Source organism: Galleria mellonella, unplaced genomic scaffold, assembly GCF_026898425.1.
Source record: "Galleria mellonella isolate WM207_F2 unplaced genomic scaffold, CSIRO_AGI_GalMel_v1 utg266, whole genome shotgun sequence".
In the NCBI taxonomy this organism is placed as follows: Eukaryota; Metazoa; Arthropoda; class Insecta; order Lepidoptera; family Pyralidae; genus Galleria; species Galleria mellonella.
This window is the reverse complement of record NW_026442061.1, coordinates 4,785,690-4,799,688: the sequence shown is the minus strand read 5'-3', so window position 1 is coordinate 4,799,688 and position 13,999 is coordinate 4,785,690. Positions and strand designations below refer to the sequence as shown.

Below are 13,999 nucleotides of genomic sequence, written 5' to 3'. Positions count from 1 at the left end.
AATCATCATGGATCATAATATACGACGGCCACCTTTTTTTTAATAGATGATAATGGAATGGTAACCCCGTCAGCGCTATTGGTATACACTGGTGGGGCACCAGTGAGGGATGATAGATAGGAATGAAAGGCAGATCAGTTAGCCCTTCGTGATGAACACATCTGAAATTTAGCACGATGGTTTCCAGGGGAGACTACGTGGAAATCGACCTGACAAGTTATATTGCTAACAATGGGACCCCTTCCCTCCCTAAGATGGCGACTAGTAATGTAAGGGTAAAGTGCTAGTCGCCAATAGGGCTGCGAGGCCCTATTACTGTGAAGGGGGGGGGGGGGGAGGTTGATAGTAAATCAAACTACCAGTCTCATTGTTAGCAATATGCCCAAAAAGGTCGACCTCCACATGGCCCCCCTGGAAACCATTGTGCTGAATTCCAGGTGAATTCATCACGATGGGTTAACTGATCTGCTTTTTGATTCTCACCTATCATCTCTCACTGGTGTTCCGCCCGCGGGCGGGGTTACCATTCCATTATTATCCATTAAAAAAAAAAGGCCGTATTACTAACAATTCCTTCACTCCTAATGCTGGGATAATACATTATTATATTTTTACCGCCTTCTACGTTAGTTTTCTTTTTTGCTTTAATTTAATTTGGCTCTTTATTTTTGCTATATATAACATATTTTTGCTCTTGCAGTTCTTAGGAAATATAAATAGGTAGTTTAGAAATTTCAGTACAGATGGCGTTATAAATATAAAATTGTGCTAACACAATTTTATTCACATTCTATAACAATTTTTATGTAAATACTAACATTTATCTAAATAAAATGAGTATAACAATTGTTAGAGTAAAATAAGTACAAGGTAAGATCTCTCATAATTTTATTCATCAATAACTTAGTACTTAACTAGATAACTGGGCATTAACTTAAAATAAACTTCATAAATAAGAGAGGTTTTGCCAAGCTTTATAGCAGTTTTGACAACCGCGGTTAGGCTTTGGTGATGTTTTAAAAGTGACGCTGCTGTCCATCCCTTAACCATTTTGTTGGGTGAAAATGGTATGGTAACCCCGCCTGCGCTAACGGGATACGCTGGCGGAGCACCAGTGAAGGGTGATAGATGAGAATGAAAACAGGCCAGTTAGCCCATCATGATGAATTCATTAGGAATTAACCATGATAGTTTCCAGGGAGAACCGTGAGGAGGTCGACCTGGTTGGGTATATTGCTAGCAATGGGATTTTCAGTCTCCATTACTAACAATCCCTTTCCCCCCTCCCTTAACCATTAAGTTTCCTTAGTCATCTCTTTCGATACTCACGGGAAAGAAAGGGGTGGCCCATTCTATGTCGGGACCACACAGCAAAAGGGTCCGTATCCGCTACGGGAGCCAGTTGGAAGAGCCAATCTCGTGCAATTTGGTATTCAAATTCTTGAGATTATCTATAAAATAAACTTAGGTTATAACAATAATTGCCAAATTAGCTGAAAATGCCTCACCTCGTCTACTATCACATCTTCCGTCTCTGAAACCTCTCCCACACTTGGTTAAAGCCCGTGTGGGTGAGTAAACCTTCCTCCATATGAAGAAGACAAAAAATATACTAAATACTATAATAGCTACATAATAATGTTTTTTTAATGGGTGATAATGGAGTTGTAACCCCACCCGCGCTATCGGTTTACACCGGCGGGGCACCAGTAATGGGTGATAGGTGAGGATGAAGTAGGTCAGTTAGCCTATTGTGACGAATTCAACAAAAATTGTTCATGATGGTTTCCAGGGGGAACCACGTGTAGGTCTACCTAATAGGGCATATTGCTAGCAATGGAGCTGTCAAACTCCATTGCTAACAATCCCTTTCCTCCCACATAGTAATGTTAGGGAAGATTTCTTTATACTATGATAAAATAATTCGCCGTGTGGTCCCGGCGTAGAATAGGCCACCCCCTCTTATCCCATGGGTGTCGTAAGAGGCGATTAGGGGAGAGCGAGGGATGGGCAGCAGCGTCTCTCTTAAAACATCTCTAAAGCCTAACTGCGGTTGCCAATCCGCCTGCCAAACGTGACAACCGCTGGTAAAACTCTCCAAGGAGGGCTTATGTCCAGCAGTGGACAGTTAAAATGATGATATAATAAACAGTAGAAATTTGATCATCAACACATAAAATTCTAACAAATTTTTAATATTTTTTTTATACCACTGAGGTGGCAAACAAGCATACGGCCCTCCTGATGGTATGCGGTTACCGTAGCCATTGAACGCTTGCAATACCAGAGGTATTACGCGCGCGTTGCCGACCCTGAAGAAACCTCTTTACCTTTTGAAGAACCCCATGCTGTAGTCACTTGGGAAAACCTCGGCAGGGAGCTTATTCCATAACCTGAGAGTTTATGGAAAAAACATCTCTGAAACCGCGTTGTACGCGACCATTTAGGCTGTAGGGTATGAGGGTGAACTCCCTGTCGATGGCGATATAACGGAAATCCACTGTTTGGACTATATTTATGCAAAGCAGCATTTTTTTATGTGATTATAGTCAATATGACAATCTATCAGATAAAAAACACCCAATCATCGCCTGTAAACATAAATTACACTGTGACGCCCATGGTACGCTTATACGTTGCTATTAGTGCAGGCTGCTTGGCGATAGAAACACGAGTAAGTTCCCGTGATGGTAATAATGACTTTTCAACCGACTTAAACAGAAGGCGATTTTTTTGTTGGGTGAAAATGGCATGGTAACCCCTCCTGCGCTATCGGTATACACTGGCGGGGTACCAGTGAGAGGTGACAGGTGAAGATGAAAAAGCAGGTCAGTTAGCCTATCGTGACGAATTCAACGATAAATTAGTCACAGTAGTTTCCAGGGGGAACCGCGTAGAGGTCGACCTGCTAAGGTATATTGGTAGCAATGGGGACTAACCTCCCCAGTACTCAATATATCTCTATTGTAATTACGAATTTATTTTATGATCGTATTTTTTTTATTTATTCTAAAATGCATGGGGAAGATTGGCGGGGAGCGTGGCGGTTAGCGGCGTGGGGCGGGAGCTCGGCAGTGGATCAAGGGCGCTGGGCGCTGGGCGCAGGGCACGGGGTGCGGGATGGGACGCATCGATCCGCAACAGCTGTGCGCAGCGACGCCGGCCGGTGTTTATTTCTCCTGCTGGAGTGTCTAATTTGGCGGATACGAATTTAGCTATAAATTATCACGACATATGTATATACATTAAGATATATACCATCTACGAATAAACAATTCCTAATTGTCAAACTCACAAAGAGACACATTGTAAGATGCGTTAGAAAGGAATAGATGATAAAATAGCGCGGAGGGAACAGGACGTCAATACCGGTATGCCTGATGCCGCTGCTGAGCGCGCTACGGTTTACGCAACAGCCGTGGTCATGGCTCCAGCTGATTTTGACTGTTGTCAAGCCGTGTTTGGCGATGACAGTGAATTGCAGTAGGGGCGCGGCGCCGGTGGGGCCGCATATAACGTGGCAACGGGGCGAAGCGAGCGGGGCTGATAACATTCCTATTATTGGACTCGATTTAGGGAGCCGGTCCTTTCTCTGGTTTAGCTGAGAGAATCAACGAAAGGACAAATAATTACAATACCTTCGTCTATGTACACGTATATCCAATTGAAGAAGTTGAAAGTAAGACACCTGACTTCTCTGATTAGGTTGAATTTACTTAGTATCTGCTGGCGGCCAATTAATTAACGTAGCAACATCTTTATAACCTCGTGATACATTAAAAAACAATTAAATAATTCTATATCTATACTAATATTGTAAAGAGATTATATATTATTTTCAAGCTTCTATTTACCCGTGCGAAGCCGGGACAGATCACTAGGAAAAAATAAAGATTTTTTTTATAAAAGACAACCTATTTGCAGTCTGTGGCGACGTATTTTTCAAACTTAAATGTTTAATTAAATGACAGATAAAATTATAGTATGCGTCAGACGATTACATTAGATTAAAATTCTACGTCTCCTATAGGAACTATTTATGTCCAGTTTTTTTATTTTTTTACCTATTTTTTTACTTTATTATATGTATTACCTAAAGTAGTAAAGATATAAAGAGAAAATACTTAAATAGTATGTATGTTTATTTGTTTATAATGGATAAACTCAAATACTATAGATAGTTATATTATCAACAGAGAGAAACATTGCACTAAAGTCGTCAGTTTGGGTACCTCTGTCCCATTTGTATTACTGCCGTGAAGCAGTTGTTTGCATGGTTGTGTTTCGGCTTGAAGAGTGGGATATGGTAATGAAATTACAGGGTACAGAGGCATAACACATTAGTCCTCAGGAATGGCGATCTATGGGGGGTATCATGGGCGAAACAGTTTACTCTGTTATGCCCAAGGCACTGTTCATGTCTATAAGCGACGATTGCCATTTCCCATCAGGGAGGTTGTTAGTTTCTTTGTCATTTTAAGTTGCATAAAAAATACAGCGAGTAATATAGGCTGTATATTATCTAACTCAAGATATACCGGGGGGAAAGGGATTGTTAGTGATGGAGACTGAGAATCCCATTGCTAGCAATATACCCAACCAGGTCGACCTCCTCGCGGTTCCCCCTGGAAACTATCATGGTCAATTCCTGATGAATTCATCATGATGGACTAACTGGTCTGTTTTCATTCTCATCTATCACCCTTCACTGGTGCTCCGCCAGCGTATACCGTTAGCGCGGGCGGGGTTATCATTCCATATTCACTTATCGAAAAAAAAAACCCCGCCTGCATTATTGGTATACCCTGGCAGGGCACTGGTGAGGGATGAGAGGCGAGGATGAAGCAATACAATAGAAAAGTAATACAATAATATGAACACAGATGATCAAACTCTTAGTTTCGAAAATTCGTCAAATGGACTATAGGAGTCCATACTTTGGTAAGTGGAAGTATATATAGTACAAGCAATATAATATATATATATATATATATATATATATATATATGCCAACCATGCGGGCATATATATATATATATATATATATATATATAATAGTTAAAAGAGTAACGTAAACGACATAAAATTATGAATTTTTATAATAAATATTATGCTGTCTCTCATTAGTTTCCTTTTAAGTAGGTATCTAATCATTGCATAAGTGACCTTGTGGTTTAGCCTTCAATCTGTGACTTGTATGTACGATAGGGTATCGGTGAACAAAAATATTGTATGTTTACAAAAATAACATAAAAGCGACCTCCGTCCGCGTCGGAAATGAAACTTCCTCCCGCAGGAAGAGCTGTGAATCTCTGCAGTAGGGACTCGGCTGGTTTTTTGTGAACTCCCATTTCGATTCAACGAATTAATGTTTTGTCTTCCAACATTGTATTTCGCAATGTCCGATATAATGGAATTTTTTTGACAATACGTTCATTCACGAATTGATTCTATACCATATATTTGTGGTAGTTATTATTGGGGCTCTCTGAATGTATTGACATAAATAAATGCGTAAAAAAAGACTTATGTAGGTGTAAGCTAATAGTTACGTTGTTAAATAATTATAAAATTTGGACAACTAAATCGTTATAAGACATTGAGTAGCGCTCCACTCGTAAGTCGCCCGGGGCACCATCCGAGCACCACCCTCGCCGAACAAACAATCCACTGTTTTCCTCTTTTCTTGCTCATGTAAAAACAAAAGTACGTATCTAATTACCGTTTTGGCTTGACGATAAGGCATCACTAAACTTGCGCTGTGCTACCTAATTTATGGACGGGGAGAGGGGTCGTTAGTAATGGGCATATTAACCCCCATTGTTAGGAATATAGGGTATATAGTCAGGTCGACTTCCACGCGGTCCCACCTGGAAACCATTGTGATTAAATTATGTCGAATCCGTCACGATGAGCTAATTGACCTGATTTCATCTTCACCTATCATCGCTGACTGGTGCCCCGCCAGCGTATACCGATAGTGCAGGTGGAGCTACCATTCCGTTTTCATCCACTAAGAATCTTATTTATGAATGAATCTGCTTATGGTTATGTTTAATCAGAATACCTACTCAGCTGTCAGACTATAGTCATTGTTATGTTTCATACCGTCCTTTACGTAGAAAATTTTAAGCACTATGTGCCAATATATAATTACGTACTTTTTAGGACATGTTTCAGTGTCATACTAGAATACAATATATCAACGTAATTTATATCAGAAATAAAAATAGCATAAATGTGCAGTTCCACTACGATTTCCGCTAGGAATAAGACAGAGCGCATTGAGTGTATAGCGGCGGCAGCAAGGGCGCGATGCAAGAAGCGACGGAAGGAGCGAGCGGGTGGGTACGCGGTCGTTGCGGTGTGCGGTGTGCGGTGTGCGGTGTGCGGCGAGCGGCGTACGGTGTACGGACGGCGCCGCGGCGTGCGGTGGCGCGGCGGTGCGACGGTGCGGCGGCGGCACAGGGCCGCGGGCTGCGGGCGGCGGCGGCGCGGGGCCCGGGGCCGGCCGCGCTCAGTACGCCGCGCGAGCCCGCCGCCGCCGCCGCACCGCCCGCATCGAGCCCGCACGCCGCCATGGAGCACTTTATCGAGACCGTTCGCAAATACCCCTGCCTGTGGAACACGACCGCCATCGAGTACCGCGACCAGGAGCTGAAGGACGCCGCGTGGGCCGAGGTGATGAAGGAGACGGACTTGTCATCCGGTGAGTGTTGCGTCGGGTCGGGAGTCGCCAGTGCACGAGGCCGCGGCCGCGGGCTGCGTGCGCCGCCATTGCGCGTCGCTCGGCCCGCTAGTCTCGCGTCGGTCGCCCCTCCCCCCGCTCCCCCCGCTCCGTCGGCCCCTCGCGCCGTGTCGGCGGCAGCGGGCCGCGTCTTGCACGCACAGCAGTCTACCGCACGCACTCCTTTATTGTAACGACTGACAGATGCATACTGGTTCACGAGCACCGTGCTCCTTCGTATCCGTATACCTACGAGGGCTATCTATTTCAATTAATAATACACGGATGTCGATGATTAGCGTTCTGCGAATGCTATACTGTGATTCTCCACTTACCATTTAACATCGAATGCATTTGTGCATTCTGTTGACGTTACAAAATTGCGACAGACTGGACGCTCAGCTGTGCTATGGTAGCCGATCCCCGAACCGATATATTGTTATATATACGTACTTAACTAGATATTAGGTATCTGTAATTGAAAATGCACTTGTATGTGTTGATTTCTACTAATTGCTCGTATCCGGTGGATATTATTATGAGTACTTTGAAATTATTTGCTCTAAAGGCGTGTTTCCTGTGCCAGAGTTTAACAACACAGTTAAATTATAGCCTTTGAGTTTTAGGTAAATCCGTCATAGTATCAAAAAGCCAAGTCTCCAATCTTTACCATTAAAAAAAAACCAGTTAGAGGTCTTTTGTTAACTTCAAATAGGTATCATTATGTATACGACTTAACTGGGTTTAAGGGTTTATGCAGTTCTTTATACCTATAAAATTATAATTATCTATTGTAAATTTTTATTTTGTCTTAAAAGAGCAATAATCAGAAATCTTAAGTCTTAAGTTAAGTACTTTCAAAATAAAGCATAAGATAGTAAAGAAAACAATGTCCGTTTGTTGATAATTTTCGAGTAAGCAGGTATATAAAATAAAAAGATATTTATTTTTTTAATGTATACGGCACGTGTCAATAATTAAAGATTGTACAAACAAATGAAAAAGAGACATGAATTATGACTAAATCAGTTATTTTTATTTAAAAAATAAATTACTGAACTAATTTTGAAAAAAATCTATGGGATCAATCTGTAAGTATAGGTATCCTTTCAGATTAAAAAATAAAAAAGCGGGTTCGAACTGACGGAGTTACGAGGTAGCAAACATAAAAAAAAAATGCAACCAAATTGAGAACACTCTTTTTGAAGTCGATTGAAAAAGAAAACAGCTCGTCTGAAAGTACGCGGTAACTGCAACGTAATGACGCCAACAGCACGGGAGACATTATTCGCGCGTTGTCGACCGTGACAAAGATTGAATTACAATGCTCGCTAACGACAAATCACAGCTCTGTATATGTACTGAATAAATACGTGGTATATTCATAATCGATCTTCAAATCCGACCATGGCTACATTAGCTACATACCTATAGCTATGTACGTGCAATATAGAGCATATAAGGGATCTCGATATTTGCGTCCTTGAACTTTGCATTGCTCCTACATTGTAATAACTGTTTTGTGAATATTATATGCACGAATCCATATAGGTACCTATACTCCACTAGGTATTTAAGTACTCATATTTTTATAAAAGAGGCCCTGATTTATTTAACTTTGGAAGTCTTTGTACTAGCAAATGAACACGATTTAAATATCTCCTGACCTGCGCAAAAGTGTCTGCTGTCTCGATTTTTATTGTCACTTATTAAGTTATTTGTCACGGTATTAGGTGTAAATATTGGTAATATATTGTAATATCTATATATTTTAGTTATAATATCTATTATACTGATCCAGTAAAGAATATGTTAAAAGTCTATACCAATATATCATTTTTAGTATCCAAAAAATAATATACTTTTAATATATTCGAAAATAATTATCCGACCGTTATGGGCGATATAGATATTTCTATGTCGCCTTGACCGTGATGATACGGTCAAGGCGTGATTTCGGTTTGAAGGGTGGGATATGGCGTGAATTTACAGGATACAGAGGAATAACACCTGAGTCCTCAGGAATAGCAACGCTTACTTTTCAGAGGAGTTTAGTTTCTTGTTCTCTAGAAAAGGCGCAAGTGTAGGTGCACTGTTAGACTTGTGCATATGCACAGCTCCTCCGCTCACATCCCAGGGCGAGCGCCAGACAATTTTGGGTTGGGCTTAGTGTTTACTTTTACTTAGATATGTAGTAACTAAGATGACGCAATGTGTTTTACTTGCTTGTCAAGTTTATAATTGTTGAATTGATTTATTACAGTGAAAGAAGTTAAACTGAAATGGAAGAAATTGCGAGATAGTTACCGCGACGCGCTCAAGCGACAGAGCGAGATGCTAGCGAAGGATCCCGGCAACCCCGCCAAGAAGAATTACCCGTGGAAGTACATGGGGCTGATGCAGTTCTTGCAGCCGTACATGAGCAACCGCAAGAAGCCAGCCGAGTGCTTCCAGCCGCCACCCGCGCCCGACAACGGCCACGCGCAGAACGGCGTCGACGGGCACAGTACCGACGACTCCGAGTCCGAGGCTGAGTCCTCGCCCAAAAGGAAGAATTGCGAGCAGCTGACCGTCATCGACAGGAAACTCGACTACCTGTGCAAGGCGCAGAGCAAGAAGCAGTTTACCGAGGCCCAGTATCAGGAGCGGAAGCGCGAGGCGCCCATGCTCACCGTCGACCCGCTCGACATTTTCTTCAACAGCATGTGCCAGTCGACGAAGCGGTTCCCGTTCCCGACGCAGATCAAGATAAAGAAGACGCTGTTCAACGCCGTGATAGAGGCGGAGGAGGCGCTGGTGGCGGAGCAGCAGAGCTACGCGAGCCTGTGGGCGCAGGGCGCGGGCAGCTCGTCGAGCAGCGAGGCTGGCGAGCCGGCGGACGAGGACGAGCAGAAGCCGTCCTGAGCCCGCCTCCGCCTGTACCCGTGGCTGCGGCAGCTGTACGCCAGCTACGCGCACTACGCCGCCGCCACCGCCGCCACCGCCGCTACCGCCGCCACAGCCGCCACCGCGCTGCCGCCGCACTAATCACTCCTCGGCTCTCGGTGTGCAGTGCGTCGTCAGGTCAACACTGACAAGTGTTCAATTCCACCGGACTACTTGACGTAGTAGTGAGAACACCAAAAACACTTTCTAGTCCTAAGCGTAATATAGATTGTAAAATAAACATTTGGCAAGCATTGTATGTAGTTATTACCGTGTACAGTTAATTGGAATATTTAGTGAGCCGTATTTATATGTGCGGGGCGTGATAAACTGTGCAAATGCACTTAACGCGTAATAGGTATTTTGGATAGTGAATAATTTTATACGAATTTCCTAGACGATATTGTGTCAATTTCCAATATTTTTATTCTCGTTTCCGTTAATTGCAGTGTTGGTATGTTGTTCCGTCGTTGTATTCCTGTGAGCGGTTTTCGTCTACACGTATCTATGGTATTTAGGCATAACAGTAGATGGACTGCAGTTCATGCATCGCTCTCTGACAGGTTGACTGGTGCATGTTGAGCTCAAGAAAAGTGGTATGTGATGTAGATATATTGTATACAATTTGCTGTAAATAAACATTGGAATGTCGATGCGAATTAAACAAATTGTGACTGAATATATATATATATATATATATATATATATATATATATATATATATATATATATATATATATATGTATTGTGTAATAATAATTATGTTTAATGAAAGATAAATAATTATATGACGACACATATTGATACAACTTTTCCAACTGTATCCTTCTGAAAATATGTAAGCAATCTCATTAGTGTGTATCTTGACTTGAATAAAGATTTTTGTATCTCTCAAGTTTTCCTATTACTGTGTCGAACCCGTATTTGTTTTGTCACGATTGAAGTTACCATAATTTTTAATTTACAAAGCAAAATTTAAAATTACACCTAATTCTATTTTGTATTTTTAAAAGAATAAGAAGTAGAATAGGTGTTCATGTGCTAACGGAGTAAGAAGACCAGTAACCTTTTGCCGATTTCGTATAATCGTAAATGGAAGGTGTGTCCATGAATATACTTGTCATCAGGTAAGAGGTTCGTATCGTGCATTTTTTTATGGATGATAATGGAATGGTAACCTCGCCCGCGCTGTCGGTATACACTGGCAGGGTACCAGTGATACATGATAGGTGAGGATGTAAGCAGGCCAGTTGACACATCGTGATGAATTCTACAAAAATTAACTACGTTGGTTTCTAAGGGGAACCACGTGGAGGTCGACCTGATAGGATATATTGTTAGTAATGGGGCTATTAAACCCCATTACTAACAATCCCTTTCCCCCGTTGTCATGCATTATCGCTTTTGAGGTCTTAAGTGAGCGTCGTTGTGCTGTGGTATAAAATATATCGGCGGGATACCAGTGGTAATTGATGATAGGCGAGGATGAAATTAGGCTCGTTGGCCCATAGTGATGAATTTAAGAATTTACCACGATGGTTTTCTTAGAGGAGCGCGTAGATGTTTACTTGACAAGTATATTGCTGAACATGGAGTCGCGAGTCCTCGTTATCAGCAATTCCATTCTCCTCTCAAGTACCTCGTGACTAATCAGGGTTCCCAGATGCGCAATTTGATTTTTACTCAAATCTCAAATATTTGTTTTCTCCAAATCGATATGATTTTCAAGAGTTTTACGTGATCGCAAAGTTTTGTTTCTACTTTTAGCTTACTTACCCTCACTTTCTTTTATCCTATTTCTCTGTTGTGTTATTTTTATTATTTTTTTACTATATTTATATACGAGAGGTATGTACAGTTTACAATTACCAAAACCGTTAAAAAAAAATCTTCAAATTTTTTCAAACCCATTTTACCTTTCTCCACGAATTACATTTTTGCAAAATGTTGCGCACAGATTTATTTTTATCTAAAATTGTAAAAAATAATACCTAACGTGGTAACGCTATGACTAACCAGATATCGTATCCTTCCGGTCAAAAACAATAAGGAATAACGCAGCTATTGGTGCTTCATTGCGGAGGTAGGCATTCAGGACATTGGCGCGACGAAGAATGGTCTGGCCTCTTTTGATTGCCAATGTTACTGACGGCAAGAATTAAGAAGTTTGTTTGTTTCCAGATTAAATAAAATAAAATTAAATACATTTCAGCATTAATTTGAATTTAACAGGTAGTAGTAGTAATTAAGTAGTAGTAGTAATTAAGTAGTAGTAGGCCGTGTGGCTGTGTGGTCCCGGCACGGAATACGCCACCCCTTCCTATCCCGTGGTCGTAAGAGGCGACTAAGGAAGGGCGAGGGATGGACAGCAGTCTTAAAACATCTCTAAAGCCTGATAGATAAGTAGTAACTCCTGTAAATAGAAGAGAAGATCTTTTTATCAATCAAGAACATTAGGGATTTGTAGAATTTTTACATATAATGCCTGTATTTGTAAAAAGGTGTATATTGTGAGACAAAAAAATCGTATTTCTCAAAAACGTCACAGCACCGCATGTGGCCCCGGATCAGCTGTTGTTTAGGGTAAACACGTTCAGGTACCTCGCTACAAATAACAATCCTGGCCCTGACAGAGCGCCTTTCAAGCATGCCGCATCCTGTTTACTGGAAATAGCGTGAACTACGATCAGCTGATTGCAGTCGCTTTTTTCAGGGGGCTAGTCCCCAGTGCCGCACCAATCTCGACCCTATAACAAAGAACTAGGTGCTACATGTAGTTTGGAATGCGTTAATAGTTCCCAGAATCTGTAACAGCTGTTTTCTGTCAAAGGAAACATATGTTTCTGTGAGGCGACGCCGAGAGCCCACCTCCCCATAAACAGTGCAACGGAAGGGATTCGCAGAAACCGTAATGTTAATGTTCTTATTTTATTATTACCACAACGTTATGGAAAAAGCAGATAAAGCAAACAAGCATTCATAATTATGCTAAGAAAGGTTTTAAAAACAAAAGGGCAGGTATTTATATGCTTTTGTTTGTATAATTTATAAAATTCAAAGGAAAGTAACGACTTCGGTTAAAAATAAATAAAAATAAATAGATTACAACCTTATCGACTAACTCCGTTTAGAATTGGAGATGATATTATCTGTAATATGCATACGAAAAATATAAGTGATTTAAATTGTCAGAGGGAGACTTTGTACAAAAGTCGTTTGCTTGGGTAACTCTGTCCCACTTGTGTTTCTGCTGTGGAGCAGTTGTGTTTTCAAGGTTGCGTGGGGATAGCTATGAAATTTCAGAATACAGAGACTTAACTCTATAATTCTTTTTTTTAGAGTGCAGCTAAAAACTGCATTAATTGAATTGCTTTTTTTTAAATATTATAAAGGTTTAATCGTATGAAAGAGTTCAACGAGCACATCGGTTTTTACAAATATCTATTTGTATATATAAAGTTGTCTGTGTAGGTACTCGTATGTGACGTAGATAAATCATATTCAGTATGCGGGTTTATTTATTTATTATATTCATCCATTAATCCAATATGTTGTACTGAATATATAATTTCAAATTATTTGTCGTGTAAAAAATATGTAGAATGGTTAATTAAAGACACAATAGTGCTGGCAATAGACTTTAATTCACATGATAGACTGTTGCTAGCGCTACTGTATCACTCACGTGCTATGTTAATCTAGAAAATAAAAATCGGTAAAAAAACTTTTAAGTTAAACGGTTTTATTTTATGTGCACTGAAAACTACAAAATAAATAAATAGTTACTTACCTGTCAACCTACGTAGGTGATCTCGGTCATTAATATCTCTGATGGTAGTGGTTGTCATAGCATGAACCATGTCAACGGCCGAAAGGCAGTTCATGAGAGAACACTGACACCAGGGTTTGCTTGGTAGGTAAACTAAGCAGCCCACACTATAAGAAGTAGGTATTTTGACCTTCTAGTTCAGAAATATTTTAGTACTAGGCAGAATAGCTTTTAGGCATATTAGACTAAAATAAAAACGTGGGGCCCATTAACTATTTCTGTATTACTTTCTACTATACTAAGTGTGGATTGCATTGACTTATTATAATCGTCATCATCATCATCCTAGCGGTTTATCCCGGTCGCATCCGAAACCTCATAGCTCCGGAGTCCAGGGTCCGCTGAATCGACTTACTATAATCGTTACTGGAGGTTTTGACCACCAATAACCAGCCGTTACGGCTTCACCAGCGAACGCCGAGCTCATGATCTACCAAAGTATAAGATATGCTCTGCTATAGGTATGATTTCAGAGGGGCCCCACGTTTTTATTTTAGTCTAATATGCCTAAAAGCTAT

The 13,999-nt window shown here is 41.0% G+C and overlaps 1 protein-coding gene across 1 annotated transcript; it reads left to right on the top strand.

Moving 5' to 3' along the window:
• The first annotated feature begins 6,300 nt into the window (after positions 1 to 6,300).
• On the top strand, positions 6,301 to 10,325 carry LOC113513451 (uncharacterized). The gene is made up of 2 exons (XM_052895256.1): positions 6,301 to 6,709; positions 8,991 to 10,325. Exons 1-2 carry the CDS (start codon positions 6,316 to 6,318, stop codon positions 9,629 to 9,631), a joined length of 1,035 nt encoding a protein of 344 aa, XP_052751216.1. The 5' UTR covers positions 6,301 to 6,315; the 3' UTR covers positions 9,632 to 10,325.
• Positions 10,326 to 13,999: the final 3,674 nt, after the last annotated feature.

What these genes read in the sequence shown, in the direction of transcription:
- LOC113513451 (XM_052895256.1), top strand. Translation starts at nt 6,316, where the DNA reads ATGCAAGAAGCGACGGAAGGAGCGAGCGGGTGGGTACGCGGTCGTTGC. An exon ending in GGAGACGGACTTGTCATCCG is followed by an intron (nt 6,710 to 8,990) that starts GTGAGTGTTGCG and finishes GATTTATTACAG; the next exon opens with TGAAAGAAGTTAAACTGAAA.